The sequence below is a fragment of the Pelodiscus sinensis genome, chromosome 31 (assembly GCF_049634645.1).
Source record: "Pelodiscus sinensis isolate JC-2024 chromosome 31, ASM4963464v1, whole genome shotgun sequence".
NCBI lineage: Eukaryota > Metazoa > Chordata > Testudines > Trionychidae > Pelodiscus > Pelodiscus sinensis.
The window spans coordinates 11,735,814-11,753,557 of record NC_134741.1 but is presented as its reverse complement, the minus strand read 5'-3'; the positions used below and the strand labels follow the sequence as shown (position 1 = coordinate 11,753,557).

General features: G+C 54.6%; 1 protein-coding gene across 1 annotated transcript; it reads right to left on the bottom strand.

Moving 5' to 3' along the window:
• Positions 1–2,917, bottom strand: LOC142821507 (uncharacterized). The gene is made up of 2 exons (XM_075912648.1): positions 742–2,917; positions 1–546 (listed from the first exon to the last, which is right to left on the bottom strand). Exons 1-2 carry the CDS (start codon positions 1,295–1,297, stop codon positions 152–154), a joined length of 951 nt encoding a protein of 316 aa, XP_075768763.1. The 5' UTR covers positions 1,298–2,917; the 3' UTR covers positions 1–151.
• Positions 2,918–17,744: the final 14,827 nt, after the last annotated feature.

The following is a 17,744-nucleotide window of genomic DNA, read 5'->3' as shown; positions in this document are numbered from 1 at the left end:
TGAGGGGAGGGAGGATGGAGGGTGGGAGAGGGGAGGGGGAAACCTGGGACGAGGGAGCTGGAAGGGGAGGGAAAGGAGGAAGGGAAAGGAAAACTCAGGGGTGGGGGTCCGGCTGCCTCTCCTGTCTCGCAACGCTGCGAGTCTGGGGGCGTCAGTGGAGAATGGTTGTGGAGGGTGGGGCAGGAGGGACGGGGGGTGTGGAGGAAGCAGGAGCGGGAGCTGGGGGAGCAGGGGGAGGAGAAGGAGGAGAGAGAGCAGGGGGAGCAGGAGCAGGAGCAGGAGCAGGAGCAGGAGGAATTGGGAAGCGGTCCAGCAGGCTCTGGAGGTGGCCTCGCAGGGCACGGCCCTGCTCCTCCAGGGCCTCCAAACTCCTCCGGCGCAGCCTCAGGTCCTCCTGGACCCAGTGGTCCTGGATACGGATCTGTTGCTCCAGGAACTGGAGGTGCCATCTCTGGTACTCCTCCTGGTTCCTGGCTCTCCTGCTTGCCCGGGCATGGGCAGCTGCTGCAGGCGGGGTGGTGCGCCCTACAGGCCCAGGTGCTGCGGCTGTGGTGAAACAAGACCAGCGGTCAATTACCCCAGGGGCCAAGGTGTGTGAAACCCAGCTCCCCTCTGCAAGGCCAGGGCCCCTGCAGGATCCCCAGCTGCTGCTCCGTGGTGGGCAAGGCCCAGGCGCATGGTCCCGGGGCTCCCTCTCACCCCAGTCCCCCGTACACATAAGGGGAGCAAGATGGTACTCACAGGTGGATGCCTCCCCGGCCTCGGACAACACAGGCGAGCGGCTCTGTGGGGTGCCTCGGGGGTCCCGGGTCCTGAGCAGGCTGCTGGCAGGCTCCTGGCTCTCGGAGCCCTCCTCCTCTTCCTCCTCCTCGGTCTCTTGGAGCGGTCCCTCTGCCCTGGCGTCTATCACGTCCCGGGGGGCAGGGACGGCATGAGCCCCCAGGAGGCGGTCCAGGGCGTGAAAGTGGGGGCACGCCTCCAGGTCAGCTCCTGGCAGGCAGGCCCGGAAGTAGGACTGCCGCAGGTCCTTGATTTTGTAGTGCGCCTGCTCCCAGCTGCGCTGGTGGCCCCTGGCAGCCAGGCTGTCAGCCATGCGGCCGTATACAGCCGCATTCCTGTGGCTAGTGCGGAGATCGTGGACATTGGAGGCTTCCCCCCAAACCTGGATGAGGTCCACGATCTCCGCACTAGACCACGCGGGCGCCCGCCTCTTGCGGCCCCGGGCAGGGTCCTGGGAGCCGCCAGGCTGGTCCCGGGATGAGGGGGAGGGCTGGGTTTCCTCGGGTGGCTGGCTCATGGGTGTCAGGTGCAGGGTGTGCTGGCACGGGTGCTGGCAGCCTTGCAACTGGCACAAACTGTGTAGCCAGCCCGTGGCCCTTTAAGGGCTCCTGGGCCAGGAGGGGGGCAGACAAGTTTGCCTGGTGTTGGCCATAGTGGCCACCAGGGCAAGCTGGGAAGGGCTAGCCTCCCACTAGTTCGAATTAAGGGTCTACACAGCCCTTAATTCGAACTAGCAAGTTCGAACTAGGCTTAAACCTCATGGAAATAAATTCGAACTAACGGAGCGCTAGTGTAGCGCCTATGAAAGTTAGTTCGAACTAACGTCCGTTAGTTCGAGCTAACTTTGTAGTGTAGACATACCCTGGGTGGGTAAGATCTGGGCTATGTCTACATTTGCAAGATTTTGTGCAAATACTTTTAATGAAAGAGTTTTTGCATTAAAGTATTTGCACAAAAGAGCATCTACACTGGCATGTGCTTTTGCGCAAGCATCCATACCAGTGTAGAGGCTGTCTTGCGCAAGAAAGTTCCTATGGCCATTTTAGTCATCGGGCTTTCTTGCGCAAGAAATTCACGTTGCCTGTCTACACTGGCCTCTTGCGCAAGAACACTTGCCCAAGAAGGCTTATTCCTGAGCGGGAATGTCATAGTTCTTGCACAAGAAGCACTGATTTTTTACATTAGAACATCTGTGTTCTTGTGCAAGAACTTGCGGCCAGTGTAGACACAGCCCTGGGGTTTGGCTCAGGGGCGATGCTGCCAGCCCCTGCGTTTATGTGTGGTAGGAGCTGGGGTTTACCTCAGGGTGGAAGATGCTGCCATCTCCTATGAGTGTGGGGGTAAAAGCTGGGGTTTGGCTCAGGCACGATGCTGCCAGCACCCATGTGGTGAAGGGGAGTAGCTAGGGTTGGATTCAGGGTGGAGATCCTGCCATCCCCTATGAGTGTGGGGGTAAGAGCTGGGGTTTGGCTCCGAGGGGAGACGCTTCCACTCCCTTTGTGTGTGTGTGTGTGGGGGGGGGATAGGAGCTGGGATTTGGTACAGCAGGGAGGTGCTGCCAGTTCCTGTGTGTGTGTGTGTGGGTAAGATCTGGAGTTTGTCTCAAGGGGGAGATGCTGCCAAGTCCTGTGTGTGGGGGGGATCTGGGGTTGGGCTTAGTGGGGAAATTATGCCAGCCCCTGTGTGTGGGGGAGGGAAGGTATAGGAGCTGGGGTTTGGCACAGCAGGGGGATGCTGCTAGCGCCTTTGTGTGTGGGGTAAGAGCTAGGTTTTGGCTCAAAGGGGAGATGCTGCCAGCTCCTGTGTGTGTGTGTCGGGGGTAGGAGTTGTGGTTTACCTTAGAGGGGAAGATGCTGCCAGCCCCGTGTGTGGAGGGGGGAGTAAAAGGCTTGGGTTGCCGTCAGTGGAGAGATGCTGCCAGCCTCTGTATGTGTGTGTGTGTGTAGGGAGTAAGAGCTGGGGTTTGGCTCAGAGGGGAGATGCTTCCAGTTCCTGTAGGGGTGGGGGCTTAGGAGCTGGGGTTTGGCACAACAGGGAGATGCTGTCAGCCCGTGTGTGGGGGTGGGGAGAGAGCTGGGGTTTGGCTCAGGAGGGTGATACTACCAGCCCTTGTGTGTGTGCGGGGGATAAAGGCTGGGGTTGGGTTCAGTGGGAAGATGCTGCAAACACATGTGGTGGGGGTAGGAGCTGGGGTTTGGTTTGGGGGGGTGGGGGCGACTCTGCCAGTCCCTGTGTGGGGGGGTGTAAGAGCTGGGGTTTGGCTCATGGGGGAGATGCTGTCAGCCCCTGTTGGGGGGTAGGAGCTGGGGTTTGGCTCAGGGGGGAGATGCTGCCAGCCCCTGTGTGTGTGGGGGGGGGTACAAGCTGGGATTAGAGTTGGGGGAGATGCTGCCAAACCATAGGGCGGGGGGAGGGGAGGAAGAGCTGGGGTTGGGTTCAGGAAGGAGATGTTGTCAGTCCGTGTGTGTGCAAAGGCTGGGGTTGGTCTCAGTGGGGAGATGCTGCCAATCCGTGTGAGTGTGAGGGGGAGTAAGAGCTGGGGTTTGGCTCAGGGGCAGATGCTGCCAGCCTCTGTGTGCAGGCTGTGTAGAAACTGGGGTATGGCTCAGGGGAAGATGCTGTCAGTCCCTGTGCTGGGCTTTTGCACATGGGGCAGCATGGGGTAACAGTTAACCAGGGGAATAAGCCACCTTTCAAGTATGCAAAGATGGGGGGCAGAGAGGGGTTTTTATTTCCCCTCTCAGGGCAAAATGTATCAGGACCTGAGCATAGGACAACTTCCTGATCATGCTCATAAAGATAAGTGTCCCTAATGCTCTCCTGAAACAAAAGACAGGACTATGCAGCACTTTAAAGACGAACAGATCTGAGGAAGTGGGTCTGGCCCATGAAAGCTCATCACCTAATAAACCATCTTGTTAGTCTTTAAAGTGTTGCATAGTCCTGTCTTTTGTTTCAGCAAGACCAGACTAACATGGCTACATTACTATTCTAATGCTCTCCCTGGTAGCCCCCGCTGCGCCTCTCTCTGCACTGCTACAGTACAGGTGACTGAATGTGAAGCTGTATCCACATGTTGGGTGTGTCTACACTGGGCCACTTATTCCGGAAAATCAGCCGCTTTTCCAGAATAAGCTGTGAGCTGTCTACACTGGCCCTTGAATTTCCGGAAAAGCATCGACGCTATACTGTACAAAATCAGCCGCTATTCTGGAAACCGTATGCTGCTCCCGCTCGGGCATAAGTCCTTTTTCCGGAAAAGCTTATCCGGAAAAGGGCCAGTGTAGACAGCTTTTCCAGAAAAGCAGAAGAAACGGAAAAAAGCGGTTTGGACGGCGGGAGACCCCGTAGAAGCTGCGGACTTCCGTGTTACCCGAGGGCTTAAAGAGCCCGCACGCTACTGGCCGCACGTGGCAGGAGCCCCCCAGAGACCACCCTTCCCCGCTCTGCCATGTGGCAACTGTGCTGCCCAGCCACCTCAGTGCAGGCATGGCAGCTCCAAGTGATCGTCAGCCACCGTCACCCGGGGCAGGGGAGGAAGCCCCCAGGGGCCGCAAATGCAGGGCCCCCTCCTGGACCCCTAGGGAGCTGGAGACCCTCCTGGACTTGTGAGAGGAGAAGGAGGGTCTCCATGACCTGCAGTCCCACCGCCGGAATGCAGAGCTGTACACCCGTCTGGCACGGAACCTGGCCCAGCAAGGCCACCCCAGCTGCAACTGTGAGCAGGTGTGCTCCAAGGTGAAGGAGCTGCAGCTGGGGTACGTGCGGGCCATGGAGGGGAGGGGAGCAGGACCCGATGCCTGCCCCTATTTTGAGAGGATGCACTCTTTTCTGGGTGAGCCAGCCCCGCAAGCCCCAGCTGTCCCTGTAGACACCTGCCAGCACCCCCCATCAACCATCCCACCGAGCCGGAGGAGGGAGACGACAGTGGCGGCGCGTCGGGAGAGGAGGCCAGCATTGCCACCCAGCAGGCCCCCTCCAGCAGCTCCTCTGTGGCCGGGGAGGAACCCACTGGTGAGTCTTTGCAGGTTACACTCCCAAAGGGCGGGGGGCGGAGGGCGGGGGGGAGGGAGAGCCAGGTGCCCGGAGGGGGGAGGGGGAGAGCATGTCACTCAGGCCATGTCAGCTGCACGCTGCATAACATGAGGCAGTTAGCAGCACGTGCAACCACGTGCAGCCTGGTGACCGAGCGGCAGGTGGCCGTGGCAGGCAGCTGCAGGGCACGCCTGGGACCGTGCTCCTCGCACACATTCAGCGGGACCAGGGGGAAGGGTGGATGCCGGCTGGAACCGGCCAGGGCCCCAGGGACTCAGCCCAGAGCCCGCAGCCCCACCAAGGGGTGCAGCACAGGGAACGGCACACTGTCCCATGCCTGGCTGTGAGGCACAGCCAGCTGCTCCTGGGATAAGCGCAGTGTCACAGTCCTGTGACCGTGGACCCCCACCAAGCCCCTCACCTGCTCCCAGTGCCTTGGCAGGTTCCCCGAGGGAAGTCCCCACTGTGGCCACAACTGTCCCTGGGCTACCAGGCTTACGGGAGGGATAGTGGGAGGGAGAAGGGCCCCTGAGTTTTGCTGCAAGGATGGGACATCCCCCACCCAGTCACCCTTCTGGTTCTGTCCAGGAGATATCCCACGCGAGGGGATCTGAGAGCCCAGACCGCCACTGACAGGTGTGCATCCAGGCACTGCCGTGGGGATGCATCTCGCTCCCTGTCAAACACCACTGATTAGCCCTAAGCTTTTCACAGTGTCCACCGGCAGGGAGTTCCACAGGTGAACGCAGCATAAGCACCCTCCCGCCCTGCACGGGGCCAGGATACAGACTGGTGCTTACAATACTGGAGGGAGGACCCTACTCCAGGGGCGGTCCTCCTTGGCAACATACAACACTGGAGCAGGAGGGGAACCGAGTGGGCCCAAGCCACAACTGTGCGGTCACCTGGGCTCCGGGGTGGAGGGCATGGAGGTGTGGGGACAGTGGACGGCCTGCTTGACTGACCCATCCTTTCTTCTCTTCCCTGCAGCGGGACCCAGCACCAGACCCGCGACTCCAGCAACAGCAGCACCCCCAGCTGCCCAAGCCCGGAGGTCCAGGCTCCGACACCGGGACCAGCTGCTTCGGCGTCACGTCACTGCGGTGGAGGGGATCCAGACCTCCATTGCGGAGCGTGTGCAGGGGGACCAGGAGTGGCGGCAGGAGGGATGGGCTGCGTTCCTGGAGGAATGCCGCGAGATGCACGCCACAATGGGCACCCTGACGGCACATTTAATACATGCCATCCACTACGGCATGGCCGGACCGCATGCCCCTGCCATCCCTCCCGGAGCACAGCCCATACCCCCTCCTATCCCTGCTCCTCTCCCAGCTCCTGCTCCTCTCCCTGCCCCTGCCCCTATTCCTGCTCCTGACCCTGCCCCTGCTCCTGCTCCTGACCCTGACCGTGCTCCTGCTCCTGACCCTGACCGTGCTCCTACTCGTACTCCTTCTCGTGGCCACCTCAGCGTGCAGGCTGCCCCAACACAGTCTGCCCAGCGTGGGCAGGTCCGCCCCCAGAGGGGCACTCACAGGGGCCACCCGTCCCAGTAACTGCCCCCCTCCTTCTCCCAGTTAAAGGTCCCCCCCGCCTCTCCTTTGTAAATAAAAAGTTCTGTTTTCATTTGAATCTTGTGTGGTTATTGTGTTCCTCTAGTAACTGTAAAGAAATTATGTGAGATGCCAATTAGCCACTTCAATTTAACAGGGTTACAAACTGTGGACAACAAATTCATGACTCTATCACCGGGGGGGGGAGGGGGGAGGCCTTTTTCAGTGGTCATTGGTTTGCGGCGCATAAAGAAATACTGAGACTTTTCAGTAAAGATGTAAACCACAAACTATATTTACATAGCAACAAACAAGCACAAATGGTTAAAAGATGCAGTACAGTACAGATTCTAAAACATAGTCGGCGCAGGGAGGACGATTGTGGTGTTGCTGGCCACCTCAATCCTTTGGTCCTTCCGGGCCTCAGGAGAGGAAGAGCCAGGAGATCCCTCGACAGACAATGACAGCGAAGCTTGCCACGTCAATCCTTTGAACCTTCCGGGCCTCAGGAGAGTAAGAGCCAGGAGATCCATCGAAGATGGCACTGATGTGAGCCTTCCGCACAAGTCCCAAATCCTGTTGGCTGTTCTTCAGGACAGGCGATGGTGGCCTAAACCCTAGCCTAACTTAAAAGTAAAACCCTAACTACGCCCGATGCACCCGATGAACAGACTCGATGACGGCCGATGTGCTGTGACCCGACGCTTTACTATTGGGGGGGAGATAAGGGGAGGAAGTGGGGAAGGGTAGGAGCTGGGACGGAGTACTCTGGGGTGACCCAAGCGACCCTGCTACGGGGCTTGGGCAAACATGTCCACCAGGGCCTCTCTAATGCACACCGCCTCCTGACGCGCCTGGCGGATGGCAGCTGTGGCAGGCTGGTCCAAGGTCTGTGCCTCAGCTGCCACCCATGCAGGGAGGAAGGCCTCCCCACTGCGCTCCACAATATTGTGGAGCACGCAGCACGTGGCCAGCACCTCCGTTGCATTCTGCTCACCCATGTCGAGACGGGTGAGCAAACAACGGAAGTGGGCTTTTAAGCATCCAAACGCCAGCTCCACTGGGTTTCGGGCCCGGTTGAGGCGGTCGTTGAACCGGGCCTGGTTCTGGTCCGGCTGCCCCATTTAGGGCCGCATGAGCCAGGGCATCAGGGGGTAGGCTGCGTCCCTGACGATGCAGATGGGCATTGGCACATCCCCGACAGTCAAGTCCCGCCAGGGGAAGTAGGTGCCCGCCTCCAACCTCTGAAACAGTCCTGAGTTCCGGAGGATGCGGGCGTCGTGTGCCCGGCCGGACCAGCCGCCGTAGATGTCCAGGAAGTGGCCCCGGTTATCCACGAGGGACTGCAGGACGATGGAGCAGTACCCCTTGCGGTTCATAAAGTGGGCTGCTTGATGCTCCGGGGCCCAGATGGCGATGTGGGTGTCGTCCAGGGCTCCCCCGCAGTTGGGGAACCCGAGGGCAGCGAAGCCGGCCATGATCTCATCGACGTCGTGCAGGCGGATGATTCTCGGGAGCAGGACGTCATTGATGGCGTGGACAACCTGCAGAAGGGTGCAGAGAAACACAAGGGAACACATTACATACAGCCAGGGGTGAGTGTGCGCTCCCTTGGGTCCCCCCCCTTGATTCCCTCTGTCCACACACACACACACACACACACACACACACACACACACACACAGACCCCAGGGCCCCCCTTGCCCCACGCCCTCCCCCCACCAGCGGGCCTGTGCAAGGGAGGGATGGCCGAAACCCCTGGGCGACCCAGCCTGGAGTCTTGGGTGTCCCTGGGCCTGGAGTGGAGCACCCTCCCCCCATCCCACTCCCCCTGGGACTTACCTGGATGATGATCACTCCAACGGTGGATCTTCCCACCCCGAACTGGTGTGCCACCGAGCAGTAACATGTCCGGTGTGGCCAGCTTCCACAGCGCGATGGCAACCTTCTTGTTCACGGGGATGGGTGCCCGCAGCGGGTGGCGGTTCTCTGCAGCGTGGGGGTGAGCCAGGTGCACAGCGTCATGAAGGTCCGCTTTCTCATCCGAAAATTCCGGATCCACTGGTGGTGGTCCCATCGTCCGAGGACCACATGGTCCCACCAGTTGGTGCTCGTCTCCAAAGTCCAGATGGGCCGGTCTATGGTAGGGTGCTGATGCCACGCAGTTGCCAGGACCTCCCTGGTGAGGGAGTCCAAGGCGATCTCTGCCTCCGGGTATATGAACGCCAGGGCACCAGCCTGCAGCACAAGCTCCAGGCACCTGTACAGGTCCAACAGGGGCCCGAGGAGGTACATGGCCACCCACGGCTCCATGGCAGATAGAGCAGGGCAGACAAAAGAAGACGCTGGGAAAAGCAGTTGGGGGCCAAAGGGTGGTGTCCCCAAAACTCACAGGGCAACCACTGACCCTGCAAACGGTGCCAGTCCCTGGCAGAGGTCCCAAGGCACGGGAGCACGAGACCAACAGCTGCCCGGCGAGACCCCTTTAACCACATGTCTGGACGGAGCTCCGGCCCTGCCCCCGGAAAGGTCTGGTGGCCTTTGCCCTTTTCAAAATGGTTCCGGGCTTTTGCTTTTCCGGAAAAGCGCATCGTTATCACGGAAACGTCGCGGCCAATGTAGATGCTCCTTTTCCGGAAAAGCTGAAAATGGAATAGTATTCCGTTTTAAGCATTTCCGGAAATTCATGCCAGTGTAGACGTAGCTGTTGTGTGTTAGGGAGAGTGTAACATGTTTTGAGGATTTTGAAGTCTCATCAATTTATATGTCAGTGTGAAGTCTCATAACAGTTTTGTCTTATCTGTTGCCATGAATCCCTGAATTGCACTGCATCCAGTTCTTGTAATCCATTTTAATTTTGCTCCTTTACACATTATTTCTATTTATCTTATTACACTTCATCATTTCTCTGTATTATCATTGTGCAATGCATGTCAGGGCACCATTTGTTTTTAAGAGCTAATGCTCAAAACCATTTAAGTAAATAGTAGTTACTGATTTTAGCAATTCCATCATTGCTATGGTTTTTGTACTTTCTTTTGTAACTTGAAGTTTATTTTACCTTTATTTTTATAGAACAAGTTTTATTCTATTGGGTTTGTTACTACCAGCTCTGTATTCTTGGGGAACGAAGGCATAGTATCTAGCCTATCTGACTCATGAAAGATGCCCTCCCACACAGACTCACCTGTCTCTGCTTGAACCAAAGCTGATCAGAAGAAAGACTTAGAAAAAGAAGTGAAAAGGCAGGGGAAGATGCACCCTACTCTCCCTCCACCCTTTGAAAGCTCCTCAGCCTCATGTGCCTCACTCTGATAGTGTACAAAATGGAGAACAGAAAGTCCAAGGCAACAACCACATTGAACTCTGGTATGCAAAAAGCAGGGAAGCAGTGCCTGGTGGGAAATCCCTGCTCCAACTGCTAATGAGCCCTTGCCTACAAGCCATGGGTTGCATCCACCCCATGGACACTGTCTGGTAGGGGGAGGAAATGGCACTGAACAGCAGCACAGTGAAGCTGTATCCCTATGTTCGCTTGCAGGCTACACCCCAGTTTTTCCTACTGGCCAGAAATTGCAGCCAATGGGAGTATGGGGGGGGGGTTGCCTGTAAGTGGAGGGCCATGCGGAGCCACCTGCCATCCCTGAGAGGTGCACCAGATAGTTGCCCCCATGCTCTGTCCCCTCCTGCCCAGGAGACACACTCCTAGTTCCTTCTCACATCATCAACCTTCTCAGACTCTGCACCTCACTTCCTACCCAGACTCCCCACTCCCTCTGTACCACACATCCTGCCCATATCCTGCACCTCTATCCCCAGCCTGCACCCCAGCTTCCACCGACTCCCCACCTCGCTCCCACACATCCCACCCTACCAGACCCAACATCCCCAGCCTACTCCTGTGCCCTACATCCTGCCTCAACCCTTCACCCCTAGCCTGTTCCAGGCAGCCCTCTCCCATATATTGAACCCCTTATTGTTGGTCCCACCTCTGGGCCCCACAAAATCTAGTTGCCCTGGGTTTCCAAAAGAGTTAATCTGGTTTTGGGGGAAGCCCTGAGTCTCAGTGCCTTCCCTGCATTTGTGAAGCAAGAATGAAGTGTGTGCGTTAAGGAAGGATATTGATATGAAGCATCACAGAAATACGGTGGAATGAAGCTAATCAATGGGACATAGTAATACCAGGGTACAAAATATATTGTAAGGACAAAACAGATGATGATGGTATGGAAGTGGCTTTGTATGTGAAAGAGATAGATTCATATGAAATAAGTCTTACATGAACCAAACTATCATCTCTCTTTAGATAATAATTCCTTGCTCCAATAATAAGAATATAGCAGTAAGGATATATTGCCAGCCACCTGACCAGAATGATGATAGTGACTGTGAAATGGTAAGGGAGCATAGAGAGGCTCTAAAAACAAAAAAACTTAAAAGTAATAGGTGTAATGGCATTGCGCAAGAGGGTTTTTCTTGCACAAGACAGGGCAGTGTAGATGCTCCTTCTTGTGCAAGAGCCTCTTCTGGAAAAAATGGTGGCTCATTAAGTATGCAAATGAGGCTCGGTGATATTCCACGCTTAGCCTCATTTGCATATTACTCACAGAAGAAACCGCGAGTGTACACATAGCCTAAGTGATTACTCATGTCCATTCAACTTAGGTGTGTGCAGAGCTCATGGAGCACAGCAGAAAAAATGCTATTGGGTGTCTTCACTGTCACCAATGCATTAGCATGGTCACACTTGTGGCACTTTTGAACAGTGCACTCCCACAGAGCACCTCTTCCTCTTCTGCCACAGAGGTTTGTGAGGAAGTGCAGGGCATCTTGGGTCCTATCTCAATGCCCTGCGGTTCACTGCTTTACACCCCAGCAATTCCCACACTTTTATCTGCATTTGGCATAGTCTTTCAACAGCTTCTGTGCTGCATACAAGTACTTCTCCAGTGTGTAGGAATGGCTCCCTGGCTTTTGACAAAAATGTGACTGGTCTCACTTGCATGCTATGCATGGCAGTTGATTTATTCCTAAAACAACAAAGTGACGGTGAGGAGTCCCAGCAGTGTTTGTATGACACAAGATTTCTTGTGGCATTCATAGGGATGCTGACCACAATAGAACACCACTTTTGGGCTCAGGAAACAAGCGCTGAGTGTTGGGATCCCCTCATAATCCAAATCTGGGATGATGAGCAGTGGCTGCAGAGCTTTCAGATGAGAAAAATATATTCCACAAGACTGTTTGTTGAGCTTGCCCCCACACTGTGGCGCAAGGACATGGGTATGAGTACTGCCCTGCCGGTAGAGAAGTATGGGGTGATTGCACTGTGGAAGCTGGCTACTTCAGGCAGTTTTTGCTTGGTCACCAATCATTTTGGAGTGGGAAAGTTGACCATTTGAATCATGCTGATGGAAGTGTGTAGGGCCATCAATCATTGCATCCGATTCTGAAAAACATGACTCAGTTCACGAAACTGTGGCTGGCTTTGCACAGATAGACTTTCAAAATTGCAGTGGAGTTATAGATGGCACACACATTCCAATTCTGGCACCAGACCACCTAGCCTCTGAGTACATTGGCTCCAGGAGAAATACCCCTTGAGCTTAAAGATCACTGTGGAGGAAGTGAAAATGCCCATTGTGATCCTTGGAGTCCTTCCCTACCCCTTAATGCCATGGCTCATGAAAACATACACAGGGAGCCTTGACAACAGAAAGGGGTGTTTCAATAACAGGTGAGCAAGTTCAGAATGACTGTGGAGTATGTTTTTGGCTGTTTGAAGGCCTGTTGGTGATGTTTATACAGGAAGCCAGACGTGGTCAATGATAGCATCCCTATGGTTATTGCTGTATGCTGGACCCTCCATAATATTTGCAAACGGAAGGGTAAAATCTTTATTCAGGACTGGGCTGCCGAGGCACAGTGCTTGGAGGCTGAGTTTGAACAGCCTGACAGCAGGGCTATGAGGATCAGAGATTCTTTGAGGCAGCAATTTGATGCTGAATGTCAGTAAAAATGGTTGATATGCATGGGATTACAGTGGCTGCATTGGGGTTACTCTCATTGGTCCATGTACTGGACTTAGTGCTACACTGACCTTAGTTTTGCTGGAGTATTCTTGCTTGCTTTCATATCTAGCTTCTCATTCACTGTAATCCCCAGGTCCTTTTTTGCCGAACTGCTACTTAGCCATTCGGTCCCCAGCCTGTAACAATGCTTGGGATTCTTCTGTCCCAAGTGCAGAACTCTACACTTGTCCTTTTTGAACCTCATCAGATTTCTTTGGGCCCAATCCTCTAATCTATCCAGGTCACTTTGGACCCTATCCCTGCCCTCCAGCGTATCTCTCTCCCCCCCCTAGCTTAGTGTCATCTGTGAACTTGCTGAGGGTGCAATCCATCCCCTCATCCAGGTTATTAATAAAGATGCTGAACAAAACCGGTCCAAGAAGAGATCCTTGGGGCACTCCGCTAGAAACCAACTGCCAACCTAACATCAAGCCATTGATCACTACCCATTGGGCCCGACAGTCTAGCCAGCTTTCTATCCATCTTACCGTCCATTTATCCAATCCACATTCCCTTAACTTGCTGGCAAGAATATTGTGGGAGACTGTATCAAAAGCTTTGCTAAAGTCAAGGTATATCACATCCATTGACTTTCCCATATCTACAGAGCCAGTTACCTCATCATAGAAGCTTATCAGATTTGTCAGGCACAACTTGCCCTTCATGAATCCATGTTGACTATTCCTAATCACTTTCCCCTCTTCCAAGCGCTTCAAAATGGATTCTTTGAGGATCCCCTTCATGATTTTTCCAGCGATTGAGGTAAGGCTGACTGGTCTAGTTCCCTGGATTGTCCTTCTTCCCTTTTTTAAAGATGGGCACTACATTTGCCTTTTTGCAATCATCTGGAAATCTCTCCTGATCTCCACGAGTTTTCAAAGAAAATAGCCAAAGGTTCCACAATGACATTTGCCAACTCCCTCAGTACCCTGATGGCCGAGCGGTGTGATGTGCCCAGTGTGGGCACTCCGGGCACTCCAAGCCAGGACTGGTTTTCAAGCAGGGCATCCCTGAGAACTGTCTGTCCGGGGTGGGGGTCGGGTCCCTTTAAGCGCAGCCCTCGGCTAGCCTGAGACAGCATCTCCATGCTCTAAGTCCTCCTCTGATGCATTAAATCTGGCCCCATGGATTTGTGTATGTTTTGCTTTTCTAAATAGTTCATAACTTGTTCTTTCCCCACCAAGGGCTGTCCACCTCTTTCCCATGCTGTATTGCCTAGTGCATTTGTCTGGGAGCTGACCTTGTCCATGAAAACAGAGGCAAAGAAAGCACTGAGTACTTCAGCTTTTCCCATATCATCTCTCATTCATCCAGAAAGGGTATGTCTATACTACAGAGTTAGTTCGAACTAACTTAGTTCGAATTAGTTAATTCGAACTAAGCTAATTCGAACTAACGCGTCTAGAACTAAAAAAGCGACGAGGAGTCCTGTGGCACCTTATAGACTAACTGAAGTGTAGGAGCATAAGCTTTCGTGGGCAAAGACCCACTTCGTCAGATGCATGTAGTGGAAATTTCCAGAGGCAGGAATAAATATGCAGGCCAGGATCAGGCTGGAGATGACGAGGTGGATCCAATCAAGGAGGATGAGGCCCACTTCTAGCAGCTGATCTGGAGGTGTGAATTCCAAGAGAGCAGAAGCTGCTTTTGTAGTTAGCAAGCCATTCACAGTCTTTGTTTAATCCAGAGTTGATTGTGTCAAACTTAAAGATGAACTGTAGCTCAGCAGTTTCTCTTTGAAGTCTGGTCCTGAAGTTTTTTTGCTGCAGGATGGCTACTTTTAGATCTGCAATTGTGTGTCCAGGAAGATTGAAGTGTTCCCCTACAGGTTTTTGTATGTTGCCATTTCTAATATCAGATTTGTGTCCACTGATTCTTTTACGTAGGGACTGTCCTGTTTGGCCGATGTATATAGCAGTGGGGCATTGTTGGCACATGATGGCCGGAAGCAATGCCGGCAGGGCATCAGAGGAGGACTTAGAGCATGGAGATGCTGTCTCAGGCTAGCCGAGGGCTGCGCTTAAAGGGACCCGACCCCCACCCCGGACAGACAGTTCTCAGGGATGCCCTGCTTGAAAACCAGTCCTTGCTTGGAGTGCCCGGAGTGCCCACACTGGGCACATCACACCGCTCGGCCATCAGCCCGGCTGCATTTGCCGCAGGCTGCCATCTGGGGAGAGGGGGCAATTGGGGGGCTGCAGGAGAGCTTCCACCCCCAGAAGGCTGCAGAGCCAGCCCAGTCCTCCCCATCGGGGGCTCGTACCCCATTCCTCCCTCACCTTCTTCCACTTACCCTTCCCTAGCCCTCCTTCCTGATGTACAAAATAAAGATAACGTTTCTTCCAACATTGACTCTGTCTTTATTGAACAAAACTGGGGGAGACTGGGAAAAGGAGGTGGGAGAGGGGAAGAGAAAGGCTGGGAGAGGGGAGGGCAACTAACATGATCAGGTCCCAGATGAAGAGAGGCTACAGAGACTGGGACTGTTCAGCTTAGAAAAGAGGAGATGGAGCGGGGACAGGATAGAGGTCTCTAAAAGCAGGGGTTGGGTGGAGAGGGTGCATTCAGTACAGTTCTTCATGAGTTCCCATAAAGAAGGACTAGAGGACACCAAAGGAAAAGAATGGGTAGCAGGCTTCAAACTAGTAAGAGAAAGTTGTTCTTCTTCCCAAAGCAAATAGTTAACCTGTGGAACTCCTTGCTGCAGGAGGCTGTGAAGGCTACAACTAGAACAGAGTTTAAAGGGAAGTGAGATCAAGTCATGGAGGTTGGGTCCATGGAGTAGTCTTAGCCAGGGGGTAGGAGTGGTGTCCCTGCCCAAAGTTTGTGGAAGGCTGGAGAGGGATGGCACGAGACAAATGGCTTGGTCACTGTCTTCGGTCCATCCCCTCCAGGGTCCCTAGGGTTGGCCGCTGTTGGCAGACAGGCTACTGGCCTAGATGGACCTTTGGTCTGACCCACGACGGCCATTGTAAGCTCAGGGTTCAGGGACGGGGGTCTCAGTGGACCCCCTTGATTTTCATGCACACCTGCTCCTGGGTGGCCAGGCTGGCAGCTGTCCTGCCCTAGACGGCCACTTTCCTGTGCCTAGTGCGGAGATCGTGGATGAGGTCCACGATGTCTGCACTAGCCCAGGAAGGTGCCCGCCTCTTGCAGTCCCGGGCAAGCTCCCAGGAGCCGCCAGCCAGGTCCCGGGAAGGGGGGGGGCTGGGGGGCATCGGGTGGGTGGCTCTGTGCCGTGCCAGGTGCAGAGTCTGCTGGCTGGGTGCTGGCAGGCTTGCACCTGGCACGGGCACCGTAGCCAGCCTGTGCCCCTTTAAGGGGTCCGGGGCCGGGAGGGGGGCAATAGAGTTTCCCTGGTGTTGGCCAGAGTGGCCACCAGGGAAACCTGGGGAAGGCTAGCCTCCCACTAGTTCGAATTAAGGGGCTACACACCCCTTAATTCGAACTAGTAAGTTCGAACTAGGCTTAATCCTCGTAAAATGAGGTTTTCCTAGTTCGAACTAAGCGCTCCGCTAGTTCGATTTAAATTCGAAATAGCAGAGCGCTAGTGTAGCGCCTATGAATGTTAGTTCGAACTAACGTCTGTTAGTTCGAACTAACATTGTAGTGTAGACATACCCTAAGTTACTTCCCTCATCCAATAAGGGCCTCACACCCTCTCTGATCACCCTCTTATTGCTAACATGCCTGTAGAAACCTTTCTTGTTATCCTTCACATCGCTTGCTAGCTGCAATTCCAATTGTGCTTTCGTTTTCCTGATAACTCCGCTGCATTCTCGAGCAATATATTTATACTCCTCCCTAGTCATCTGTCCAAGTTTCCACTTCCTGTAAGCTTCCTTTTTTCTGTTTAAGCTCACCAAGGATGTCCCTGGTAAGCCAATCTGATCGCCTAACATATTTGCTTTTCTTGCTGCACATCGGGATGGTTTCCTCCTGTGCCTTCAATAAGGCTTCTTTAAAATGCGGCAGCTCTCCCGGACTCCTTTCCCCTTCGTGTAAGAATCGAAGAGAATTCTGCCCATCAGTTCTCTGAGGTAGTTAAAGTCTGCTCTTCTGAAGTACAGGGTGTGTATTTTGCTGCTCTCCTTTCTTCCTTTGGTCAGGATCCTGAAATCTATTATCTCATGATCACTGCTTCCCAGGTTGTCACCCACCTCTACTTTCCCTACTAGTTCCTCCCAGTCTGTGAGCAGCAGGTCAAGCTGCACATGGCCCCTGGTTGGTTCTCTTCAGCACTTGTACCAAGAAGTTATCCCCAACATTCTCCCAAAACTTCCTGGATTGTCTATGTACTGCTGTAATGGTCTCCCAACAGATGTCAGGGTGATTAAAGTCGCCCATGAGAACCAGGGCCTGTGATCTGGAAGCTTCTCTCAGTTGTCCAAAGAAAGCCTTGTCTACCTCATCCACCTGATCCGGTGGTCTATAGCAGACCCTAACCACAACATCACCCCTGTTGCTTCCACCTCTAAACCTAAACCATAGACTCTCCATGGGCGGCGAGTTGTATGGGCTTATGGTGCCCATGCTCCACCAATATTTGGAGCTGGAGCGGGCCCAAGCCCTGCTGCACATCCTCCCATCCCAGCCCCAGAGCATCTCTCCCCCAACCCCGGAGTGTCCCTGCCATGCACAACCTTCACTGAGCTCCCCCTTGCTGGCTGCTGCTGCCATGCACGGCGTGCTCAGACTGGTGGGCAGGGAGACCCCCAGGCATGACGTAACGTCATGGCCTGGGATTTTAAAACTTCTGGGTGCTGCTTTGCGGGTTTGGAGTCTGGGGATGGAGCACAGACTCTGGCCCTGCAAAGTGGAAGGGAGAAGGTAGGGGAGGAAGAGGGAGAGGGAGAGGGCTGGGAGAAGAAGGGGCTTGTGTGGAGGGAGAGGGGAGGGGGGAAGAAAGGGGAAGGCACCAAAGGGACAGGGTAGAGGAGAGACAAATGCCAGGGGGCCAAGTGCAGACAATGAGGAAGGGCAGAAGGGGAGGTGTCAGTGGGAGGGGGACAGGGTGATGCTGGAAGGGAAGAGGGTAAGGGCATTGGGGGCTAGAGGGGGGAGGGGGAGGTGCTGGGAGAAGGCTTGAAAGAAGGGGTGGGCATTAGGAAGGCAGGGATGGAGCAAGTCATGTGTGAGGGCACAGGGGCATGAGGGTGGTGAGGGGGTGGGCATCAGGGAAAAAGAGGGCAAGGGGGCAGGGGCAGTGATGGAAGGGGGAGGCACCAGGAGGGTGCAGGAGTAAGAGAAGGTGCAGATGCCAGGGGATTCTAGGGTTGAAGCAGAATGGCAGACACCTGCAGGGGAG

Coding starts and splice junctions, on each gene's coding strand:
- LOC142821507 (XM_075912648.1), bottom strand. CDS start 1,297: ATGAGCCAGCCACCCGAGGAAACCCAGCCCTCCCCCTCATCCCGGGAC. Junction 547..741: donor GGCCGGGGAGGCATCCACCT/GTGAGTACCATC, acceptor GTTTCACCACAG/CCGCAGCACCTGGGCCTGTA.